Source organism: Falco punctatus (genome assembly GCF_963210335.1).
Source record: "Falco punctatus genome assembly, chromosome: 3".
Taxonomy (NCBI): Eukaryota; Metazoa; Chordata; class Aves; order Falconiformes; family Falconidae; genus Falco; species Falco punctatus.
Genome location: NC_137582.1, coordinates 28,854,664 through 28,880,760, shown reverse-complemented (window position 1 = coordinate 28,880,760; position 26,097 = coordinate 28,854,664). Strand labels below are relative to the sequence as shown.

At 38.4% G+C, this 26,097-nt stretch overlaps 1 protein-coding gene across 2 annotated transcripts; it reads right to left on the bottom strand.

Moving 5' to 3' along the window:
• Positions 1-7,439: 7,439 nt before the first annotated feature.
• On the bottom strand, positions 7,440-25,213 carry FBXO43 (F-box protein 43). 2 transcript variants are annotated; one of them, XM_080380095.1, is made up of 6 exons: positions 24,269-25,213; positions 24,029-24,105; positions 18,945-20,470; positions 17,936-18,041; positions 16,874-17,059; positions 7,440-16,784 (listed from the first exon to the last, which is right to left on the bottom strand). In XM_080380095.1, exons 3-6 carry the CDS (start codon positions 20,420-20,422, stop codon positions 16,536-16,538), a joined length of 2,019 nt encoding a protein of 672 aa, XP_080236221.1. In that variant the 5' UTR covers positions 20,423-20,470; positions 24,029-24,105; positions 24,269-25,213; the 3' UTR covers positions 7,440-16,535. The 2 variants fall into 2 exon arrangements, with proteins under 2 accessions (XP_080236221.1, XP_080236220.1); XM_080380094.1 differs by having other exon boundaries at positions 18,945-25,213.
• Between the last annotated feature and the right edge of the window lie 884 nt (positions 25,214-26,097).

Genomic DNA, 26,097 nt, shown 5'->3' with positions numbered 1-26,097 from the left:
CTGCTAACAAGACTCAAAAGCTGTAGAATATAAATTAATTTTTTTTGCTGTTGACAAATAAATAAGTATGGATCCCAATCTTATTTCTACTGCAGTCAACACCATCACCCGTATTCCAACGGAAGGTAAAAGTAGAACATTATTCCATTGGTCTTCAGAAATCTGTCTTCAGGAAAATGAGGACTTCTGAAAAGTTTTTAGGAGTTTCTGTTTCTTGAATATTCTATTATTTCTGTCTTGCAACTCAAGGAGAATGCACCTGAATCAAAAGTATTTGCCAATATCAACAAAAGTATTGTGACACAAATCTTTTTTTCTCATTCTTAAGTTCATAGCATTGAAATGCACTGGTGTGGAATAGCATTAAAGAGAGGTTTGCGCACCATGTATGTCACTTGTAGGCACGCAGTACCTTGATCCAAACCTCACAGTGCCTAACTGAAATAAGAGACAGCTTGTACTCAAGTAAAGAAGAAATCTTGAGTTAATGTACATTAATATGATCACAGGAAGACCTGTACGTGCTGCATGACAAGTCAGAACCAGACCTGATGGTGTTTGTCCATCCTTGGTCTGCCAACATTTCTCTCTTAGCACTTATGGTTGCTGCTGTAACTGATACAGGCAGGCAAGTTAGCTCATGCACATTCCTGGAGAAAGCTAACACTGAAAGCAAGGTTTTCTGCATTACAGAGATTGCACTTTATTTGGATCACAGGCACACAGTCCAATGCAATTGCAGTACCATGGACCTAGAGATGTTAGGACACTGATTAAATAAGAGAATTTAGCAAGGTGCCTAACTCAAAACATTTTGAAGTCAACAGGAAATGCTCTCACTGCTGTCATTCGGCAATTAGTCAGATCCAGAAATCTTAATCCAGCAAGTGCTGAAACAATTAACAAACAAATTCATTAAAAGCAGGCTGCAGTCTGACTCGTGTTTGGTTTGGGTAATGCACAATTAGATCTAACACTGATAAGGATGAATCTGAAGATGGCTAGATATGATAATACCCCATGAAAATATTTTATTGTTTCAAAAGACTTATCCAAACCAATTAATTTATTGCTGGCTGAAATATAAGCTCTTTAAGAATATGCAGGTAACATGTTTTTAATTTGTCAAGGATATAATTCTCTGTAGTTCCATATAATGGCAAGAAATGTAAACATAGTGGTCAATTAATCAATAAAATATTTATGAACTTATTAATGCAAGCTTCACTACTTACTGATCTTACTGCATCTATACACAATAGACTTTGCTATGGCTTTTGGAAGTTTTTCTGCGGTCAGCCTCATTTCCATTTGAAAGCATAGTTGCACTTTCATAGTTGCAAAATATAGGTTGTAGAGTTGTATATACAATACTATAGCATAGATTTTTGTGTCAGGAATCTTTTTGTTTCTTCCCATGCCATCTTTCCTACTGCACAGTCCATGTTATGACTAGAAAAAGCTGCCTTACAATTGCAGCTGGAGGTCAAAGTGTGCTAAAAATTGGTCCAAAACTGCAGTTTTGCCTTCATGCAATTTGTGTTCAAATAGAAATATCCCAGGCCTATCCTGATTTCTATCACTCTTTTAACATTGAAAGGCATTTTAAAATCCTTTTGTCAATGGTACACAGCAATTTCTTGGCTATTTTGTGGAAACAAATCTAATGATTTTCTACCTATAGTATTTGATAGTTTTCTCTATTGCTGCCATCATGAAAAAGTACAAAAACACAGAAATATTAATAGACACCCAAGGGGAAGCTAAATATGGGTAGAAGTGGCACCATCCTGAAAATTTTGCATTTCATGTTGCAGCACACACTGAAGTGATAAATACATCTCCACTTTTGAAAAATATATAATAAATGGTGTCTTTAAATGTCAAAAGTTGTTGTAAAACCCTGATCTTACATAGAAGTCATACAGCTTCATGTCCATGTGTAAAGTTCACCTGGAGTCAGACATGTCTAGTTAAATTAAATAGCCTGCAGAATCAAGGTTTAATGCAATGTAAAGATGCAGTTGAGAGAAGTTCTAATGTACGTATTTATATATGCTAAATATCTGCTATATATAATGCCATAATGTCATTTAGGTTGGAAAAGACATTTAATTATTTAATTTAATATTTAATCATCAAGTCCAACTGTTAACCCAACACTGCCAAGTCCACCACTAAACCATGTCCCTAAGTGCCACATCCACACATCTTTCAAACACTTCCAGGGATGGTGACTACATCACATCCCTGGTGGGCAGCCTGTTCCAATGCTTGACCACTCTTTCACTGAAGAAATTTTTCCTAATATCCAATCTAAACCTCCCCTGGTGCAACTTGAAGCTGTTTCCTCTTGTCCTGTTGCTTGTTACCTGGGAGACCCACCCCCATCTGCCTACAGCCTCCTTTCAGGTAGCTACAGAGTGGTAGGGTCCCCCCGAGCCTCCTCCTCTCCAGACTAAACAACCCCAGTTCCCTCAGCTGCTCCTCATAAGACCTGTGCTCCAGACCCTTCAGGGCTGCCTCCCAAGGGACTCTGTCAACCAGGCTCCTAAACAAGCCAAAGTCTGCCCTCTGGAAGCCCAAGGCAGCAGTTCTACTGACCCACCTCCTTACCTCTCTAAGAATTGAAAAACACTTCATGATCGCTATGCCCAAGGCATCCTCTGACCACCACCATCGCCCACCAGTCCTTCTCTGGTCGCAAAGAGCCGGTCCAGCGGGGGGCATCTCCCCTGGCTGGCTCACTCACCAGCTGTGCCAGGCAGGTGCCTTCCACACACTCCATGAACCTCCGAGACAATTTCCTCTCCACTGTGTTGTATCTTCAGCAGACATCCAGTAAATTGAAGTCCTCCATGAGAACAAGGGCTAGCGATTACAAGGCTTCTCCCAGCTGCTTATATAATATTTTGTCTGCTTCTTCATCCTGGCCAGCTGGTCTCTAACAGACTCCCACCATGACATCTGCCTTGTTGGCCCTCCCCCTGATCCTTACCCATACAATTTGACTTTGTTGTTACCATCATTAAGCTCTAGACCATCAAACACCCCCTAACGTACAGGACTACCCCGCTACCTCTCCTTCCTTGCCTATCCCTTCTGAAGAGTTTATAGCCATCCACTGCAGCACTCCAGTCGTGCAACTCATCCCACCGTGTTTCCAAACTATGCCATAGTTTTCCTGCTGCACAATGGCTCTCAGCTCCTCCTGTTTGTTGCCCATGCTGCGTGCATGGGTGTAGATGCACTTCAGTTGTGCTACTGATCCAGCCACCTTTGGGAGGTATATAGTTTATCTCTACCTGAATTCATGTTACATCTGTTTATGATAATAAAATAGTATCTAGAGGCTCTCAAAAGAAATAGCAATACATTTGTACTGTAAAATACACAGTTACAAAGGCATCCAAAATGTGGAAGAGACAAATGTTACCTATGCTACAAGATTTAAGGTGTCATTTCATATGGGGTAGCAGGCAAACATCTCTTCAAATGAGAAGACAAACTTCAGGGAAATCCTACAATGAACTACAAGCGAGAAAGGTAAATAAGGAGAAGGTTGTTAAACTTGTCATGTTGAACCTCTCAGTTGATTGTTTCCTTCCTTCAGCCTATCTCACTTTCCATTTCCATCCTTATTCTCCAGTTTCCCGTTACTTTTTTTTTCTTATTATTTTCAAGCTAATTAATTTTTGTCTGAGAAAACTGTAAGAAAGTACTCAATACTGCATACTTACACAGAGGAAAGAAAAGAGAAACTAGACAACAGTTTCCAAAAATATTTTTTGCTTTTTTTGCTCTACAGTTGCATGACAAAATGAAGGATCAAAGCTTATAAAGCATACTTACAAGCACTTCTTCTGTTATACACGGAGGCTCTGAAACACAAAAACTGAAAATCATACGTTATCCAAGCAATACAGTCAAGCTTGTTCAGCTATGATTACTGAACAGAAACAAAAAGTAGTGAAGCATGACAACCTTCCTGGATATTCTGAAATAAAATAACAGCCTAAGGAAGTAAAATAAACTCGAAGAACATGCAGTGATGTTGACCCGTGCATAAAAAGGTTGACTATCACAAGAATGATTTAAAGATAATACAAGTATTATTGAACTAGATTATTTCTCATACATATCAGTTAACTTCTTTCAGCAAATTTGGTTACTTACTGTTTTTTAACAAAAATACAGATTTGTATGAAACTCTGGGAGCCTTGAACAGCAAATATTACGAATCATACAATAAAATTGAAATAAATGTAATTGTGGGCATTCCCAGCTAAGCAAATCTCACCCATTTTAAGAGAATATTCCATTTTTTTGTGATGCCATTTGAAGGGAGTAAAGTTCTCTCTTCAAATTGATGTATTTTGCTGGGCAAGTTTAAACCTAGCAGTTCAAAATCCCCCACTTTTGTATCACCATGTCTGTACTTGAGACAATCATCCTGGGGTCAGACCTCATCTGACACAGATTCAGTCCATCACCCCGGGTGGAAACCATTACATACCAGTGGTAAGCCTCTTCGACTGCATCCTGGATCTACATACATAAGGGCTGGCACCCCCATCTGCAGGTTTATGGCCTCATTCGCAAAGGTGAAATCCTTGACTGCAGACCAGAAGTAGAAGCTGCAGAGTTCCTCGGTCTGGCTGGGGACTGCTGGTCTGCACCGGGGCAGGCTGGCTCTGCTGTGCGGCTCACAGCAAGGCAGGGTTGCTATGGCACTGCAAACAATGCATGGGATGAGCTCAGCGCTAAGCAAATAACTTGTACTGCTGATACAAATCTCTCTGAAGTAGGCATCAGGCACACTGATGATATGGTCCCAAAAGAGATGCCTGTGAACTAGGAATTTGAGGATACTTGCAGCAAGAAATAAAGTGAAATGTTCTTTTCTTAACTGACCTAGGCAGCTCTTAATCCAAAATGTTATTCTAGCTTCTCCTGTGTTAGCAAAACCCTCAAGCCACGTGGGATTTTGCCTTAAAAAAAATATAAATCTCAAATCATACCACTAATGACCAATGGATTTACATCATGCATCAAAAAAACCTGCATCCATAAGCAAGCTGTAAGGTTTGACCCCAAGTAACAAAGTCAGTACTGCCTATGGTAGAGAACTTCCCCTGCAGTTAAGCAAGAAAACATGTGGAGCTTTGTCTTGCTAAGGCTGCGGTGAAACCTGGGCTGTTCCCAAACAGGTACAAACAGCTCCACTGTGATGTGCCAGAAATGCAACCTGCAGACTTGGTAACAGCCTTCCCTGCTTCCACCTGCTGCCCAGGCCTGGACCTAGCAGAAATCCAAAGGCAGCTACATTTTCTCCCAGTTAAGGAGAAGTTTATAAATAGCCTACGTGGAAGGAGAATAGATATTAAGAGCCATAGAACAGTCTACTCCCAGATTGTTAGTTTCTTCCCCGGCTTGAGGGGGTACTCTAGGATATAAGGAAAATGTCACATTTCTGGTATGGTCAACAAAAGCTATGTAAAGAAGGAATTCAGGCTCCCATATGAGGATTTCAGCAGGCTTTAGGTGTTCCACAACTGTGATCTGAAAGACATCCTACGTCGCTAGTATCTGATCCTAGGTCTGCATAATTTCTTCAGGCACCTTCAGGTTTTTTGGTATGAAAGCTCCCTCAAAGGTCCTACCGCTGCTTGTTTCCAGAACAGCACTGATTTCAGCAGCTTGGCATAAATCACACTGCGATCAGTTGTACAAGAAGTCATGTACGCAAGTTACACAAAGGGCTTCTTTGAGGAGCCTAATCCATCAGCTGTGTTCACAAAATGTCCAAGATGCACAAGGAGGTTCCCATTCCCAGAAGACTCTTAATATTTGTGCCCCCTTTCACAGAACAGTATAGTATCTCCAGTCATACTCTTCAGCTGTGAAAAAAGTTTCATTTTAATTCATACATGACTGGTGGAATCCATGGTCATGTAAAAACAGAACAAATGCACATGCTCAGGGACTGGACTACAGCTTAAAGTTCAGGAATTGATGACTGTCAAAAAATGAATAAGCAGCAAATCAAATATCATAGAGGCAAGAAAAATGGCTTCATCTCCCAGAAACACATGGTATTTTACACCCTCTACTCCAGATGTGCATTCCCACTCCTGGGGGTATGGCTAGTAATTACTGCTGTAATTACTAAATGCCAGAATAATACATCCAATTGCCTTGGTGGAGTGTTGTTAGCTGTCTAATTAGCTTTTTAGGGTAGATTGTTTTGTGGGGTTTTTTTCCACTTAAAGGGAAGAACAATATTTCCAAAACTTAAAAGATAAGCTGAATAATATCTTAACCAATATATGCATTGCAGCTGAAAGTTTTATGTATATGAAAAACACATTCACCAGAAATAAAGATTCAAACTGAGCTGTGTTCAGTATTCTGATGAAGTACTAACTATGCTTAAATTCACTGTATGCAAATTCTATCCAATATAACACAACAAATAGTAGGTTAACACTGAATGTCATACATTTAAACAATTTCTTAGTGCCACGTGTCAGGACATGTTCTACTGTGATTATGAAAATTTTCAAATATGTACACCTAATGTATATGTAATAAAAATATGCATAACAAGATAACCCACAAAATAAATGTAAAGTAAAAATTTTCCAACAGGTAGATTTGCACTGGTTCATATGAGGCTGCATTGTCTTCTAACCAAACTACTTAATATGATTTCAAATGTTAAATCTTTGAAAAAAAGCTGATGTTCATTCCACTCCTCCTCCTGCCACTTTGTCTTTCTGATGTAGGCTTAGACATAATCTTTGGTATATAACATTCTCCTAAACTTCCCTAGCTGCTTGTAAATTTTGAAGAAAAAACAACAGAAACATGACAAATGTATCTTTTTTTTAAACTAGAAGTGGAAGCCACAAGTCAGCTGAGATAGAATTCAAGTTTGGAAACGAGTCAATAAAGAAACAAAAGTCCTTTTTGTCTCCTTCTTTCATCTGGTATATTTTGGTATAAAACTCTTAGGTCTTTGTTCTCTCTGTAGCGTGCTTTAAAGATTGTATTTTTGAATAAGCTCATCAGGAAATACATACTGTACTCTTATGAAGAATCTATCAGCAGTCGTTACCACTTTCTCATTATCTTAGCTAGCAACACACATTTAGGTCAAATACTTTGTGTGTGTGCATTTCAGTCCTGATTTTATATTGCCAGTTAAAAGTCCACTGGCTGGTGAAGCTGAAATATAAAGATAAAGGTTATTTTCCTCTTTTTCCATCTTTTCCTTTTTCCATGCTCTTCTCTTATTTTCACGTTTTTATTTAGCCTAGCAGAACTGCAGATCTACAGAATGTTTCATAGATATAGTCAAAGCCATGATCTATCCCAAAAAGCATCTGATCTTGTAGAAAAGATAAATGGCTAGACTCTATTTGGATACATCTCTGTTTGGATAGTCACTTCGGAATATTCCTTGATTTGTCCACATCACCAATGTCCCAAGGATTCATCTAACAACTTCATTGTATCAGGACAAGGTAGAGGTATTTTATCAAGTTTAAAGGCTTTAAATAAAGTTTTATTTCCCTTCACTTAGTATGGATCTTGAAAAAGATAAAGGGAATAGAGGCATACCTGGAAAGTGAATCAGAATTTGGAAGGACCACTTAACTTGTGATACACACTTGTACTCTTGCTACTTCATACATGCCAACGACCCACTTCATACTTGCAGTCGGCTGATTCCTTCAGAAATTTGTATGAGTGTACTAAGAAATAACTGCTAGAACTTCAGAATATCACACTATCTTTTCTAAGTTTGGAAAGGAGCATTAAGACAATTGAAAAAAACCTATGCAGCAAGATCATGGCAGTTTGAAGTAGTATATTAGAAATAGTCATTCTGTGAAGACAATATGAAAATCAGGAAAGAACTACTAGACCCACAGCTATCAAGCCACATACAAGGTAAAAGCAGCATAGTACATGAGTTTACAGCAAGGTGGAGAAAATTTGTTTGCTAGCAGCCCTACTACAGTTATTGCAGCATAGCTTTCAACTGAAATGTAAGATACAGATCCAACAAAACTGTGACAGTTATTTCTCACAGATTTTACTGTCAAGGGTTGTATCCAAAATTTTGGCACTATGCACAAAAGATTGGATTGTTATTGTCTATTCTCTGCTTTTCATGCAGGTAAACTGGAGTCATGGCTTGTAATACATTTTGGCTGAGCTTATTTAAGCTTTGCAAGTGTACCACCACTTCTTTTAGTTGTGCAAGCAAATTGCATGACAAATTTGGGGGAGGATTACTTGTAGCGTGGTTTAAGTCAGGTCAGTTCCTTGATCTTAGCTTAACAGGTGTTCCAGCCAACTAAAAGGCTAACACAAGAAGCATATGAAAAAGCTTGTGCAAAGAGGAAAAAAGCAACATACGCCAATAACGCCAAACACATCCTTTAACAAGATCATCTCCTGGCAGTAGGTGGCATATACCCAACAAGAAACACTAAACACATGCATGTCTTTCCAGTCTTGCTGTTACAATCAGATAACCCCAATTGTCCCCAAACCCAGGATTCAGCAGCTAAGAGCTTAGTAATCCACATGAGATATTACTGATGCATCAAGCCTGTGGATAGCAGCAGTGCTGTTTGAGACAGTGCATCCCACTGACTACCAGTTCCCACCTTTTTGTGTTACACTGCCATAACTGCTTATGTAGTTGTATAATGAAGCAGACTGGGAGACTGATCCAGCTAAAAAAAAGAAAAACAAAATCAGGAGGAAAGAAGAAAAAGATTTCATGTACATCAACATCCAGAACACAGCAGTGTCAACGCAACAGATGTTAAGAATGGTATAGGAATCCATAACTAATAGGTACTCCTTAAGATTTCAATAATACTTCAGAAAAACATACAAAATTATAACCTCCTTATTTCGTAGATATTCTGCTTCCCTATTGCTCTCCTAGACTCCAGAAATGCCTAGTTAAATAATAAAGCACACATTAAGATAAGATTGTCACCCAGTCTTCATTTAAGAGACTAAAGAAAATGCTGCCATTCTGATATTGCTTTAAAATATCTTCTGTGGGAATACTTAGCCCCTTCCCAATTTTGAGTTTAAAAAAAGTTAATGTTTTCCCTTTCTTGTTCACTGTAGCCATCAGAAAAAATCAATTAAGTATGAATAAATGAATAAAATGCATGCAATAAAATATTTTTCCTGTGATCATTTTAAATCCTGGTAGATTGAGGCAGCACTTGTAGTTTCATAGTTTGTAAAACTATATTGGATTTTATTATCAAATATATTTTCTGTAGTTGGGAAACAAAATCCAGAGCACGCAGGTCCTGAAGTTATCAATTCTCAAATACTTCAACTGCAACACTTCCATGAAAGAATTAAGCTCTGTAGGCAACACCAGGCTAGCATGGAGACTGCTGGATAATCCAAGTCCGTAGGCTGAAAGAGGAGCTGAGCCAGCAAGCACTGTTTAGGCCAGTCTATGATGCTATGGTCTTGCCTGGTTGCTGTAGGACCTGGCTGTGCGCCCAGCACGGCTTCACCCTGTAAAGGAGGCCCTGGAGAAGTAATACCATCTGAATTTGCTTCCCAGGATGCCACTCTTCTCTTGAAGATTTTGGTATGCAGCTCCTGAGGGGAGGAATTATGGCCACCCTTGCTTTAAGCTATTCAAAACATTTTTCATTTGTAATGTTGAGTTAGTGTGTAAGGGTTAAAGAAATAAAACTAAATTTCTGCTCTCTAAGAAAAATCTTTGGTGCCCCCTTGTGATAAAATATTTTTATCAACAGAATGTATGCATTTAAAAATCAAGCACTATTTTCAGTGGGGAAAGCAGTTCAACCCTTAAGGTAGTTTCACATTTAACTTAGTTAATTGAGCAAAGCATTTCAAGAATTAGTTTTCTTATTGTTCCGTGTTGTATTACATTCTCCCTATGACAATTATTTAAACCAATGAAAAAGTCCAGAACACAGGACCTATCATGCTCCATCTTACCATGCTTCTTTGGCATAGAGTCTTAGAACAACTTCTTGACAGAAACACTTCCAACAGCAAGGCTGGAGAATAACTGCATCCCAATAACAAGTTTTGTACATCAGACTATACAATGGGAAAAGGATAAAGAAAAGATAAACCTGAAAATGCAATATTTTGTGGGAGTGTTTCTTCTGTACAAAATTTTTCTCAAGATGGGAGAATGTTCTCAACAACTAAAATTAGCGTTTAAAAGCCAAAGGTGTTGCTATTGCCACAATCTGTGTGGCATCTAATCTATCGAAATGTGCACCAGGAAAATGTGATGGATTCATACTAGTGGAAAGCTCCATTTTGTATCCCAACGGCCTACATACAGGCTAGGTACTGAGTGCTGGCATAACAAAGCACTTCTAGGAGATGTGTTCTTCAGGTCCCAAATGATGTGTCACATACAATTCAGTACTTAGGAAACTGTAGTGTCTGCTCAGTGAACATGAGATAGGAGTCTGCCATTTAGGTAACAGCAGCACTTTAGGATGATAATTAACATTTTTCCTAAAGTGGAAGGCTACTGCACAACTGCTGACTAATTCTGCAATGAACTTGCATGTCCAAATGATAAACACAGTAAGGCTTGCTAAAAGTTATCTAGGGTGCTATTGCTTTCCAGCTAGCTGTCCCTCTTTTCCTAGGAGTTACTATCCTTATACCTCTTCAGCTGGTTCTACTCATGACACAATGTCTTAAGTTTGAATAGCTTACAGAAATACATTTTTCACTATGATTCAGGACTGAAAAGAAGGAGCTGAAATACAGGCACAGTTTCCACATCCCATCAGCCAGAGGTTGAAGGTGCCTGCAGAATATTAAGACACAACAACCCTTGCAGAACTGTTTTCAGAATGAGTTTTAGAGCATGGAGGGGAAAAATTAGAGGGGCTTTTAACACATGAACTCCAGTCTCCAAGTCAGAAATCTTTTTTTATATTAAGTTTTAGTATTCAATAGTTCTCATGAGTTCATTCAGAATGTCATGCCATCCATATTTTCAGCTGAAGAGCTGTTTCTTTAATAGTCATCCGTTAGCACCCAGCTCAATAAGGCCTTACTAGCATTTAGGCTTCCAACAAGTTTGGGCAGGTTCTAATACAGCACAGAGGTTTGTCAAAGTTAAGAGGAAGAAAAATGTCTCTTTGTAATGAGAATTTCAACCAATCAGAGCTCTGGAAGAAAAAGCAAGATTTGAGTTTAACTAAAAACAAACACATTTCCAAGCAGCAGTCAGATTTTGTTGGGGCATCTGACAACTGATAACAGAATCTGCTAGATGTTTTACATGGAAAAAAAAATCCTGTAAGACTCACTACAAAGAATTTGCACTTATAAAGATATAATATAATCACACCAAATACTAAATCACCACGAAACTGAAGTAGAGAAAGAACAAAGCCTGAATCTTAGCAGTACAAAGTATGAGATTACACACTTAAGGTTCAGTAAGAATCTATGGGGAAAAAAATGAGATCTTTCCAAAATTTGTGAGAGAGGAATGTGGGGGTACTACGCCTAGTGACTGAACTGTGAGTGTGCAGAAGATATAGAAGAAATACTAATCTTAATATGCATTTGTCAAAATATTTCTGGTAGAGAAAAGAAAGCCCTAGTACTATTCAAGATCTTGAGGAGGTTTTACCTGGAATACTGGTTGCATTGATTCTTCTTTAAGGCAGGCTTAAGTTCAGAGTTTTTTGTGAATTAAATAATGAATAAGGGGATAATTATACTACACATAACATTGAGGGGAAAAAAGTCCAAGGAGAGGAACAGATGTAATGAATAGCTATTTAAATAGCAATGCTAAAAAAAGCAACTGCTTAAATGAATAGTAGCACAATCTGGAATAGGCCTCCAACATAAAGGTCATGAAACAGTATTCTATTCAGTTTTAAAACAGAGCTTGGTAAATTGACAGAAGAGCTTGGCACTAGACTCCAGAAGCCCCTTTCTAATCTAGCACTGCTGTATTTCTTCATGTGCCTATGAAAACAGGAAGAAAATTAATTATTTCTTATATTAAAGTTAACCTATGTGGCCTAAATTGTCTAAGGAGTACTAATTAATAGCCAATATATGGACTAGGAAAATAATTGGACTAATGTTTATGAGCTCATTTCACCAAAAAATTATCTTTTTTAGCTAGTTAGTGATAGAGCATACTAACATTCTCTATCCTATAAACAATTCCAAAGATATATATAACAGGGGTTTTTGCCTCAGCTCTTCCATACTTGTCACCAAGGAAAAAATGATCAGACTTAAGTAATTTTATTTTCCTTCTCACAAACCACTTGAGGTTTATGGTTGCTGCTCAAAAAAAAAAAAAAGATTTATGAAGTACAATTCTTGCAGCAACATCTGTCAATAGCAAAAGGTTACTTCTAAGAATTTTATTTTAGAATTTAAACCCACAGCACTGGCTCAAACCATTACCTTCAGAAAACTAAATGCATTCCCTGGGTATCTTTTGTAGAGAATATCATTCCTCCCACTAGAGATCATGCCTGTCTGAAAGGAAATAAGCATTGCAAAAATAAGGTTTTCAGCAGCAAATAAACCCAATATTATCTTGAACATTAAAATTAATCTCACTATCCTCATCTTCCGAAGTGAAAGACAATTCACTCCTTTTCCAATGATCTGTTGTCAATTATAAGAAAAACTCTTGAGCTGGAGAATAATCACAGGCACGGTGTTTTAGGAAACTCTTGACCATCATAATTTCTACCCAAGGACCACTTTTGCATCCTTGCATCTTTCTTCACTGTGCTAGTTAGAAGTGCTAGTACCTGACCTCAGGTCTCTGATAATTAATTCAGCCCAGTAGAAAACGAAAGATGCTGGGCATCAGTCCCTAGACTGCTAGACACTTACAGACTGGGGTTTTTTTTGGTGGTGGTAGTTTTGGGGGGCTGCATGTTAGGTTTGAGGGGTTGTTTTTTTTGTGGGGGGTGGTATTTGTGGATTTTGGAGGAGGGGTTGAGTTTCTTTGGGTTTTTGGGGTGGTTTGGGGGTTTTGGGGATTGTGGGGAGGGGTGTTGGTTTTGACTTTTTAAAAAGTAGAAAACTGTGTTCTCCTTTGCTGTCTCATTCAAGTCCAGACTCCTATAGCTTAGTGGTATCTGATGGAGACTAATTGAGGGATACACTGTACAGAAAAAAGTATACTAACAGGGACTCAGAAAAAAGTTACTCCGACTCACCTACCCTGCAGGCTTCATTTCTGTCAATAAAGCAATCAAATATCATGAAATAATTTTGATTCCTTTCACCCAAACTATTAGATAACTATAACATACTTTGTGCTTTATTACAGCCGTTATCCTTTAGCCACACATCAAGTATACGACTATTTCACATCTCCCTTAGGTCAAGGAATAAAGTTAATTAAAAAAAAAAACCAACCAAAAAACACTGTCACAGAAAGGAGCATTACCCATTGGTGAGAAGTCTGGCTTTCTCACTTCTACCCACCCCTGGTATAGCAGTCAACGACGGCAGAGAACTCATTGCACCTGAACACCAGTGCATAGTTACATTTGTGATAGACTGAACTGAACAAGAAATATTTAATTCAAGATTTTTGTGAGACAGATTTAGAAGGGGAAAAATTAAACATGCAAAATGGGGGGGTGTGTTTAGAATTGTGAAATAGGATTAAAGTATTTTTTCTCTCAAGCTACTCCTTGTTGGGAGGACACCACAGATATCAAAGATATTGTCTTTAAAACCAAATACTGTCTATACCAGAACCAATTTACCATCCCTATTCTTTTGGAATTATTCAGATTTTAGCAAAAGCAAACTCTTTGGATAAGATCACACAAGTCACACAACTCTTAACAGAATTTTTTCCTCAAAAAGGAAAGGATACTTAAGAACTGATTCTTAAACTGAGTTCCCATATGGCTTTCTGTCCAGAGGTGCATCTGTTTCAGAAATACTTTCAGAACCATTGCTAAAGTTCTCAAAACAAGGCTTGCACCTCACGTATTTCCAGACCTGACTGCAACCCATACATCAGGAGAGCTAAATCCTCTCACCATCTGTCATAACTCTCCCGTCAATTTCAAGGATGCATTTAAAGCTTCATTCTTCCCACACCCTCTTATTTTTTAAGAGACATAGTATATTGGTATTTAGCATAGGTAAAAATGCAGTGATGCCAATAGCAATCTGACATGCTATGATACGCTGTACTTATTGCAAATTGTAGTTACTACCATCCTCTATTTTATTTGATAGTTCAATGATAAGAAAAAAGCTAATCCAAATTAAGTTACTGTAAAGTTAAACTACATATGGTCAGATTCTTATGTAATATAACTTCCTGACTAGAAAGTTCTTCATCATGTCAGTTTAACCTTGAACAGAAATTATTAAACATTTCTAAAAAGGTATAAACTAACTATTCTTAAGAATAAGAGAACCAATCCAATAGAGCTCTCTTAACTAAATTAACTTCTAAGTAGACATTGAACACTTAGTTCCAAGCAAATAGGGAAATGCAAATATTAAACAAATCAAGTAATTTAGCAATCTTCCCACTTGCAGTCTCATCCTCTGTAATAGATCCCATTCTTCCTAAGCCAAAACTGCATACACACATACCTCTGTATTGCCTAGCTTGCCCCAAAATCCTTCCCCTCAATTGTTCCGCCGTAATAGATTCTATATAAACTCCTGTTTCAATCTTCCAGTTCAAGTGTTACCAGTCTAATGTTAAACAAGAATAATGCAAAGGCTTAGGAAATACAAATACGTAATGACAGTGTTCATAGTTTTATTCATGCAATAAACATGGTATTCTGGCAGATATTGGGCCGATGCCTTCTATAATGATACTATGTTTGGTTAATAGTGTTAGTACTAAAACTTCTATGGCGTTTTACTAACCATGTTGCTGCTCCTCCTTCCAAATGCTACGTGGAGCTCCTATCCCAGAAATCAAGTATGCTGAAATTACTAACCAAATTACAATTCACAATAGTTAGAGATTAGAAATAGGAAGTGATGTCTCTAGAACATTCTGAAGTGAATTATCATGGTTCATTTGCCTTTAACATCCACAGGTTGTATGTAAAGACAGAAAAAGAAAAGTCTCAGTTATGATTTTCAGACAATGAAAATAAAAGTTTGTGCAAACAAATATTAATAGAGGCAAATACACAGCCTATTGCTTAGTTGAAAGCTCCTTTTAATCAGACTACTTTTTAAATCTCTATGATAAGGCTTACCTACAAATACACATAGTAAAGTTACAACATCAAAAATAGAACACATAGGACAAAAACAGAGGGAGAGTGGGGAAGAAACACAGCTGACTACAAGCATTCTGCAAGATGCTTGTGACAAATGAACTCCTTGAAAGGACAAGTAGGATGATATCAATTAGAGAAAAAAATTATAATATATAATATATCTTCATAGAGCAAATACCATGTCCACTTCCATCACCTGTATTGCAAGCTATTTATTATTGGCGGGGGGGTGGGGGGTGGGGTGGTGTTCTGGTTTTGTTGGTTTTTTTAAACCCATCACACCACAAAAATCATTTGAGGTCCAAGAAACAGACTGAATTCTTTTCCTGTGAAGGATCAGCATATTTAGTTCAAGAGCAAAATCAGATAATTCCATTAATCAATCTACAGCTAGAGAAAAAGTGATTTCTAGCAGTAGATGATACTTTAATTCAAGCAGAAGTATGAAGATTATCCAGTAGCTGGAGCTGAAGTAAGGTTAGGCTAAGTATAAAGGTAAGCTCACAACAAGGGTAATGAAACAGCATATTTAGATATGTGAATATATACTGTATCACCTGAAGTTTTCAAGTAAAGAAAACCTCTGTAAAAATCAGAATAATAGAATATCCACAAAATATCAGCATGGTTTAGAAATCATTATTATATTGACTTGCATTACAGAGGCTAAGAGAATAACAAAATAATTATACTGATGTAAAATTCAGACAACTAATATATTGCTTTTGAGGCAACATCATTTATATAGGGAGTATTTTGTGCATATGTATCTAATGCCCCACTTTAATATACGTTTAAAGCATTTACTGTAATTTAAAGTGAATAAATAAATCCCATTTAAAATATTTTTTAAGTGTATTTCTTTAATTTTGTCATTAAGACAAGAATCACATTTTTAAACATCTATGAGGTGCTGTAAGGTACATATTGAGGAGTACATTCAAGATACTTTATTAAAAAAATGTTAGTAAATGCCTAGCTACTACAGAATAGTTAAAACAAGACAAAATGTTTTAAAATGTTCACTTTTCAAAACCAAATATATTAAATTGATTAAGATATGTACGTGAGAAGGCATCTTGATAAGTTGTCAAAAACACATTGAACATGAATTTCAGAATGCATATATTTAGGAATAATATGAACAAGATTAGAAATTTAGGAGAAGGGGAAGAGGAATTAATATAAGGACTTACACACCTTACAAATTTAGAGTCTTTTTAAATTTCTTTTGCTTTGGGCACTTCCCGGCAGAGCATCTTTTTTGTTCTTCTGTTTTGCAGATAGACTATTACATTCTTTTGACCCATGGAATGCACACAGACATAAAATACAGAACTCAAATGCACATGCCTCTCTGCTACATAGTCCCCATTTCTTTAACAATTGATACTTAGCAGGATATTGACATCTTGGACAGGGTTTTAGAGCTTCATCAGTGAAAAGAGTTTTAGCAACCTGTAGCAAGAGGAGGGAGAGAAAAGCTACTTAGTTCTAGTAAATGAAAGTTTTATAACACCTGAAAGTGAAGGGGTTTAGCTACTTACTTTTATGTATTCTTCCTGTCTACTAGTTGAATGGGGAGCAGAACTGCATCTCCTGGGTTTAAGTTCAGAGTATGATGGTGGTGTTTGTGCTACAGGAGTTCTGGCTTGAGCTTGAACAGGCCTTAGAGCAGATCTACTGAGAACATTAACTCTTGTGGCAGCATCTTCAGCTTTCAAGAAATATTCCTGGTAAAGTTTTATAATTATAAAGAAAGGGAAACAAAAAACCCAAAAAAAGCCAACACAAAAGCAAGCAAATTAGGGTTTTCTTAGAATTTGCAGCCATTTTTCACTTTTGGTTTTCCATCTGCAATAACACATTAGAAAAGGAAATTATGTATAGTACACGTATTTCCCATTAAATGTCTATATTTATTAAGGGAACAAGAGACAGGAACCATTAGAAAGAGAGTCCAATGAGTAGGATGAAAAGCCAGCTGCCTTTTAGCACTCTCTGCTGGTCCTCACGTTTCTGAATTAGGACACAACTCAACAGCAAGCATTGAAACAGCAAACATAAGTTTTGTCAGAATTAAAGCAAGGTTACGCTGAAGTGCCTGTGTATACACATGTGAAGAATCTGAAAAAAAATACATTTCTATTAATATGTTTGATTTTCTAGATACCCCTTTAAAAACTTCTATATGTCCTTCCAATGTTCAGAAGTACACCATGAAGAAACTTAGCTACAAGCATTCCTGAAAATAATCAGGAAGTAGTCTAGAGTGGGTCCTACAGCACTGCAGACTAGAGTGAAATGGAAAATAAGGAACAGCATGGCACAAAGGTATGGGTTTAATACCTAAATCCAGAATCATCTGAGGAAGAGATGCTACAGGATTCTCAGGAAAACAGGTAGAGAAAGTCTTACGTGGTTGAAAGACTAGTACTCAAACTGCAAACAGTTCAAGAAGCAATAAAAGCTATTAATTCTCCTGTTAGAATCCTTCACATACTGATGTTGGAACTGTATCAGCTGCCTTTGTGTAGCTTTACAAGAAGTTTCCTCTGACTAGTCATCTTTCACACTTGACAAAATATTACCTTTGAGACAAACCTTACCCCAGCTTCCTCTTTCAGGTGTTGTTCTATGTACGACTTTCTCCTCTTATCTGCACTTTTATCTTGTACAATGATTTCACGCCAGGTTTTGCTTACTTTCCAAATACTGGAACAAATTAATTTAAAAAAGGATCCACTTTCACATTTCTGCAGAGTTGTACAGAAGTCGTGATAGTAAGACTACATTTTAAATATTTGTGCATGATATCATATGCTAGTCTGGTTATTTTCCAGACTACTGCTATATACTAATACAATGTATTGTTATGAAACACAGATCTTTTGTACTCTTATGCACCACTGTACAGAATAACAGAAGAGTCTAGAAAACAATTGCGATATAAATAACAGCATGTTTTGACTTACAAAATTAAATAAATTTCTTGCTCCCACATAAGCCACTTACCAGGTTTGTTTCTAAAGTCACATTTTTGATTGTTAAGTGTTCTGAAAACATCCATGCACTTATACTTCCACCTATCCTCCCATTCCCTTTGTAACTAATAACACACATGGCATTCTTAAATTCTTCAAAGTAAGTGACAGATTCTATTGATTGAAAGTTAATGTAGAACATTAGTCATGAAACAAAATTTTTTGAGTAATCTTTGTACTTAGAAATAACTGATGAAATTAAATACATAAGAAAAGATCTAGAAAGTGGTTTTTTGAGTACTATGCATTATTGAGGAACTTTTAATAAGAAATTGCTTTCTAGGCTTAAAGAAATGTTTAATATATTGTAAAATTGTAAGTACTGTGATTTAGTTTTAAGTTTAATAATTCCTGTGTTTGGCTTTTTGTTGGTTTAGTTTTTTAGTTCCCCCATACAATATATTTTTAGAACTACACAGAAAAAGCCACTTAGTTAATGGTGACAAAACTTTTTAATTTCCTCAGAAACAAAAAAATTCTATTGACACCACCTGCTATTCCAGAACTTATTCTATTTGCAGAAACACATATTTTCCCCTTTTTGGGGCGGGGGTGGCTGGGGAGTAGTACTTACCTGCATAGACTTTCCACTGTCAAAGCATCTAAAACTATAGCAAGAACATGTTTTAAATTTCTGTATTTTAATTCTGTTAAAATATCTAATTTTTCAAGGCCCATTTTCTTGCCAATAAGTCCAGCAAGAACATGTTCTAATGCAAGTATTTCTGTTCCATCAATATTCTCTGATATTTGACTTTGGTCTGATCTTCGTCTTTGCAAGCAAATATCATGAACTATTTTCAGAGCTGGAGTTCTTGAGAGATCTCCATGACTTTGAACTACATCTCCACTAGGCTTTTCTTCTAAAATTAATGCATGGTCTTCACTGTCAAGGTTTCTTTCTTCTGTTAACATACATGTTGATGTAGAAGGACTGCCATGATGATCTTCTGTCTCTGACTGTGAGCCCTGTTCCCGAAGAGTGGATAACCTTCTAACTCGCTCAAGTTTTCTTGTCTTTCTCTTACTATCTAGTATGTTGGAACCTTCTTTATGTTTTTGGAAGAACTCTTGGAAAGATCCCTCATGATCAGACAGTGAGTCTCCCGATTTGTCCAAATGAAGTGAATTATATCCACTGTCCTCAGGTGTTGAAAGATCTGGGTAACTTGCCACCCTGGCAGGGGGAGACTTTGTATCACATAGTTCAAAGTTAAAGTTCTCTACAAGACTGTTGATAGAAGTCACAAACTTACCCTCATTGGTCTCAGGTAACACACCTACATAAGTAGGAGTCCTAAGCAACCTACCACTAACATTCATAAGGACACTTTCATTTAATTCATTGGTGTTACTAACAGTAATATCCTTACACTGAATTGGAGATAAACATTCTGGTTCTAGCAATAAGGGGTCCTTACATTTGGACTCATCTAGCGTAGAAGTCCTTTGTTGTGAAAAGGAAAGTCTCCTTTTTGGGCAAACAGGATTAGAGTCTTCAGTTTTTGAGGTGCTAGTTGTCAGAGGTTTGTAACTTTGACCTTTTGAAGAATCTGAAGCAGTTTGTGGAAGTTTTTCTTCAGAGCTCAAACCACAAGAGAATATTTTTTTCCTGCTGCTTCCTGAAGAACTAGCTTGCCTTTCACAGCATCCTACAGTTGTGCCAGCTGGAACAGCCTTAGATAAAAGCAGCCACCTGCGTAGTGAGGAGCCTTTTCTACTCGTTCTAGGAGTTTCAAAAAGATCTACACTTCTATTTGCTTCTCTTCTTTCTGATAAGGAGATAGAATTAATTTCATTTTCACAAGAGGTCACAGGGAAAAGGGCATTTGGATGATTGGGCTCAGAATGCTCTTGTAGCAACGATAAACTAGTTACACTCGGTGCTTCTTTATGGTCTACATCAAGATCTTTTACTGACTCGTTGCCTCTGTCCAAAAATATTGAAGCGCAACATGTGTCATTAAAATTGGAGTATTTAAAATTACTGCTGGGAGATGTTAATCTATTTCTTTTAAGAACATTGACCGTTATTGAATGACTGTCTGACATCTTCTCCTTGGCACTTGGACTTTGTAGATGAAGACACCAATGTTATTTCTGAAACAAATGATAAAAGCAGTCACAAAAACACCCTCAGATTACTGAGAAAGCCTTGTGTAAGTCTATCAAGCTAGCAGCCATGACAAAAGTGTTTTCATTAGTCTTAGTAGAAACAGTGCTTATACATGAACACAAAGATAAATTACTATCAAGTAGATGGTTAAAAGGAGTAATTAAAATGCATAGTATACCGTAAGTGAGGCAAATTAAAACATACATTCAGTTAGCTCATTCATCTGTCAATTCTCATCCAAGGAAAAACACTTCAAACAAGCAAAAGAGCAATTAGTCTCATTTGTACTGAAATAAATGAGAAAACTCCCTCTCATTCCACTAGAATCAAAACTTTTATTAGCATTGTGTTACTGGTTCATCCAACCACTAACAGTTCAGTCCTCGAGAACTAGAAACTACAGTAATACATGAGTTCAGACAAATGCCATTTTCTCCTTAAGAAAAATGAGAGGATTAATCATGAAGTCACAAGTCCACAGGTATCCCTGTTATTTTGATCTCTACAGACCCTGGAGTGAATAGAATTTAACCCCTAGTTACAAAGTGAACAGTGCATTCTTGCCTGCCTTAACATTTTAATGTTACTTTGTAAAGAAGCTCTCTGCTTTTGCTCAGCTCTGCCAGTAAACTGAGTTTTATGAAGTTTTAAACTCTTTTAAAGAAACTGACAGACTGACTGTACATCCTCTCACCATGTACATGGAAAGATTATTTCTTTTAAACTTTGTAAGTATAAAAGCTTTTAAGAGTTACTATATATTTTCCTAGAAAAGTTACATGTGGCTGATGCACCCATTTAAATAAGAGGTGTAAGAATACGGACTTACATTTTTTGACATTCATACCCAGCAAAGTTTCTCCACCCTAACCAGTGGCAACAGGTCACTGCCTTCTATATACACAAGACACAGTAACTGTATAAAACATGTTATGAGTAATGCCAGTATGAGGGCTGTTCTCACAGAAAATGTAGCAGTTCACATCAACATTGCAAGACTTTCAAAGTTTGAATCAGCACCTTTTACTGGGGTATATTGCTGGTATTTTGAAACAAAGCATGGAAATATTGACTGATTTTCAGAACAGACAGAAATAGGAATCTCTACAAGGTGGCTTAAACACTAAATACTAAGACACTGCTAAATATCCCAATAGTCCTGAATTAGTCAAGCCCTAAGCCACCAAATACAGGTAGTGGGAACCCAAATTGCCTGTGGGTGGGTGGGTGCGCACAGACTGTTCTCTGATCTTGGGTTATTAGCATTTTTTGACCCATACTACAGGCACTTTATAAGATCATTGCAGTATAGAAAGTGTCTCGTTTTGTTTTCTGCTGTGAGGAGACAGCAGCATACAGAAGTTCAAAAGGAACAGGATATCAAACGGCAGACTGTGAGAACCTGGATGAAGGCCTACAGAATCATGCTAATATCAGTAAGAAATCAAACATATTTAAAATGCAAAAAAAAAAAAATCCATCCACGTAATTGAGAAGAATTGTTCCAGGAAAGCAAAGTATAAGATAATTCCAAAAGACAGGAAGCAGGCTACGCTTCAGTTTTTCCCTTACCTTCACATTTGTTTTCCCTCACTGCTTTTTCTTCATTCTCTTTTATTGCTTAGCAAAATAAATGACAGCGCAAATGCAAAACACGTAAGCTAGTTATTACATAAACTAGGGTAGCTTCCTTGACAGTGCAGGACCAACTCAAAGTAGTGTCTAGCCTTTTATCTGCGTCACTTTTCAACATTTTAGGCAATAAGCTGAAAACAGTGTCATAAACTGGAAAATAACGTTTAAAATATAGGAAAAAGGTATGAAGTGCCTTGGTGTAGTACACTGCTGCTCTTCAGTTGATTACTCACACTATGAGCAGAGGACCACATCAGCGTAGCTCTTTTTGTAAAAGGAGGAAGACCTCTAAGAAACCTGTAGTAACAATAAGACATTATCTTTGTGTAATCTAAAAAAAGAACAGGTATGTGGGGTTTTTTCCCCCCTGAATGAACTGCAGTTAGTTAACGAACATTACCAGGAGATACTCCTACCAAAAATGCTGATGAACAGAGATTTAAACTCTTAATGCTATTTAGAGACTGCTATACAAAATCCCAATCCCACCAAAAAAAAAAAAAAAAAAAAAAAAAAAAGGGTCACATACCCACGATTACCCTGATGTTTCATTCTCAGGACATTCCATGGGAGAAAATACCTAATATTATTAACAACTAAGAGTATAGTAAATTTAAAATATGACAATAAAAAAGAATTAAGCAAACCTGTGTTTCAAGTAACGTAAAAATCACAGAAAAACAAGTTTTTGCAGCTGTAGGGGAGATCAAAATAGCAGTGTTAAAGGAGCGTTGGTAGCCTAAAAGCCGAAAACCTGTAAATACGCCAACTCCCAGCAGGTGGAGCCTGTGAGCTTACAGTATCGATTTTGAGCAGCACTTCGAAAAATTATAGGGAAGCCACTGCAATTACAGACACCGAGTGAACAATGTCCATTATACTTCTTTACAGTAAATCCCAGTATACACCTCTGGTTTGTATACTTACTTTTTCCCCCAAAACGTATTACTTGTGCAAATTAAGATTTAATTTGACACAAGGTCTCATTTTACTAACACAGCACGGAAGGGAAAGCCCTTCAGAGGTGCTGAACACCACATGATTGAGCGTCATGCTACTCATAAGAGATGCCTAATAAAAACTCTTATGACTTGTCTACTGTTTTATAAGCACTTGCTTTTTTAATCAGGAGAAAGGTTTCGTCTACTAGATTTGATACATGACATCAAGTCCTTCTCATTTGAGGATCTTGAAGTAAATTCTAAAAGTATTACTAACGTTGTTTTAGACATCATAAAACAGATGTGCAGGGAAGAAAAGACTAGTCACACAGCAAGTCAGTCATAGAGGAAGGAATAAAATCCTTACCTGCTAAGCGTAGATTCTTGTGCTCTACACATTTCTTGTACCTATTATTAATTTTGTAGTTCTCAAATTGATCTACAAGTCAGCTGCAAACTTCCTGACAATTTACAGAACAGAATATTTCATATTCAGAGACCCAAACTAAATTAAGAACAGGATTTGGACGTTTAGGCAAGGAACAATTTCTGACAAGCCTAATCTTACAGAGCCTCCTGAAGTGGTAAAAACATGGGTTACTAGAAGGCAGTGTAAATAGTGCCTGTAATTTAGACACGAGTTCTAGGATAGAGTGGTGCCTGTTGCTGGTACTAATTTACATTCACTAGTAACACACATTGAACATTTATGCCTCAAACAAGATGCTTTCTGTACTTTTTTTTCCCACTGTTCACCGTTGTTAAGAAAACAAAGGCAAAGTTTTAGTGATAAAAGAATATTTTCTCTGGTTTAAAAGATACCAGAGTCAGTTTTACTGCAGATACCTGAAGATTCTGCTCTTTGAGCACCCAGATCTAGAACTAGAGAAGTCATCAATACTTTCAAATGTATTAATGTTGAAGATGGCATGGCTAAATCCTATCTGTAATACGTGGGTCACTTACCCTAGTTTGTGAAGCAACTCGAGATCTTCCAAAGCAAAGGTACTCTATTCAAAGTGTTGTTTACCCCTACCGATAACCTAAAGTGAGAAAGGACATAGAGAGAGAGAGGTGTAAAAGAAACATTCAGCTGAGACAGTTTTCAGTTGGTCTATACACGCGTTCACTACAACGTCTAATTACCCAGAGACGAAGATAATTGACGACTACCTAGGGAACAGCACCCGAAAGTCTCTCGGTCACCTGGGATGACGGACACGAAAGCAACAGCTTCAGCCCCTCATCGAGCAGGTCGCTGGGCACAGGGAACGGCGCCTAGAGGCCCCCTACCACCGAGGGCGGCTGAGGCGGTCGGCGGCGCCCCCCGAGAAGGGGTGAAGGCGAGGAGCCTACCTCCCCGGCTGGCTGGAGAGAGCAGGAATCCTGCCGCCTCAGCAGCTCGCCGACCTGGCTCTGGGGCCCGTTGCCCTTAGCGAGGAGCCGCTTGGCTTCTCTCCACCCACACCGGCTCCTCGCGTGCGGCGGCCGCTGCTTTCCCTCGCTTGGATTTGAACTACCCGCCCTTACCAACCGCTGCCGCGCTGCGGCCCTCGGGAGAGCGGCGCCGCCTTGGGGCGGGGAGCCTGAGGAGAGCGGCTCTGCCGAGCGGCAGAACGCGTTCCTTCGGGGCACGAACTGATAAGGGCAAGGTTCGCCTTTCTCCTCAAGCTTTACCCCTACGGCCTCCGCCGCACCCAGCCCGCCACTAACAGCGCCCCTGAGTCGTTCCTCCCTCTGCTCTGCTTCTTCTCAGGTGCCCGGTGAGGGAGAGGCTTTCCCGCCTCTGTGAGAGCCCTCTCAGCTCCCTCCCGGGGGCGCCAGAGCTGAAGGGGGCGGCTTCAGAGGCGCTGGTCGATCACGGCCAGCCCAGCCAGAGGCTTTCGCAGCTAACGAACCTCATCTGCACCACAGCCTTTAAGCTTGAGCCGTAACGTCGCTAATTAATCCGAGTTAATTAGTAAATTTGTACCCGACGACCCAGGAACAAAGCAATCACAGAGCATTTGTCTCCTTTAAGTCAGCTGTCAATCGGGTGGGAGGTGCCCCGTGGTATCGCCTAGTTTTTGCCGTGGTTTTAGTTACTCTGGATTAAAAACAAAAACACTTGGGTGCCTGTTTTTCCTGAGCTCGGTAAGGATAACGTGGGGCTACACAGCTCACCTGCCTACCTGCTGCCTCAAACATGCGCGGGGCGGGGGGGGGGGGGGCGGCTGCCGGCGCCGGGGAACCGGCAGGCCCTTGCAGCAGCTTCCCCGGGGGGGAAGCAGGTGCTTGCTACACAGAGACATAGGAAAGGCCGAGTGAATCATTGTTTATTTTTCACCTTCTGCTGGGTATTCCTCCACCTCGCTAATGTAACGTTTACCCTGGGTTATCTCTCATTTTTCTGGTTCTTTCCCTGCTTACACTTCCAGTTTTCTCCCTCCACCGGCGCAATGTCAGGTCTGAACGAGGGACGGAAAATCTTCGTATGTGACTCTAAGAGCAACGCCTACGTTGAAAGAAGCGAAATAGAGGCTTTGCAAAGAAACGCCGAAATTGACTAACGTAATCCTCGTACGTGAGGTGTGGCATGCCTGCAGCCCTTCGGCAGCCGCCGCTCCTCCAGCCTTTCACAGCCCACCCGCTGGCAGCGGCGCCTGGCAGACTGAGAACGGCCTGAGGGGGAGCACGGATTTTAGTTACCTATCCAGAGCCGGGGGAAACTGTGACATTGTTAGATAGAGAATATTGTTTTATATGACTACAAGGTAGCAGTTACGGATAAAACGAGAAAGGCTATTGGGGTATCTGCCCCTTCCTTTCCAGAAGGAGAAATCATTAGAGACTTTCTGGAATGTTAGACAGGTTTTCAGAAAGTGCTTTCTGTAGTATCATCTATTTGACATGTATCAGAAGAAATTATTTTTTCAAATAGATGTATTTATTTATAAAATAATCTTTTATGTGAAATTGACATCTTGCTACCTCTTTCAAGCAGGGACACAGCAGCTGCATGTTCTGTCTCTGTCACTTAAACTCGAATGGACTTA

Bases quoted from the DNA above. Each gene is read 5' to 3' on its own strand.
- FBXO43 (XM_080380094.1), bottom strand. From the start codon at position 20,422: ATGTCAGACAGTCATTCAATAACGGTCAATGTTCTTAAAAGAAATAGA. The intron at 18,042-18,944 runs GTAAGTACTACT...AATTTGTTCCAG, and splicing joins ACAGTGGAAAGTCTATGCAG to TATTTGGAAAGTAAGCAAAA. The intron at 16,785-16,873 runs GTAAGTAGCTAA...CTCTTGCTACAG, and splicing joins GACAGGAAGAATACATAAAA to GTTGCTAAAACTCTTTTCAC.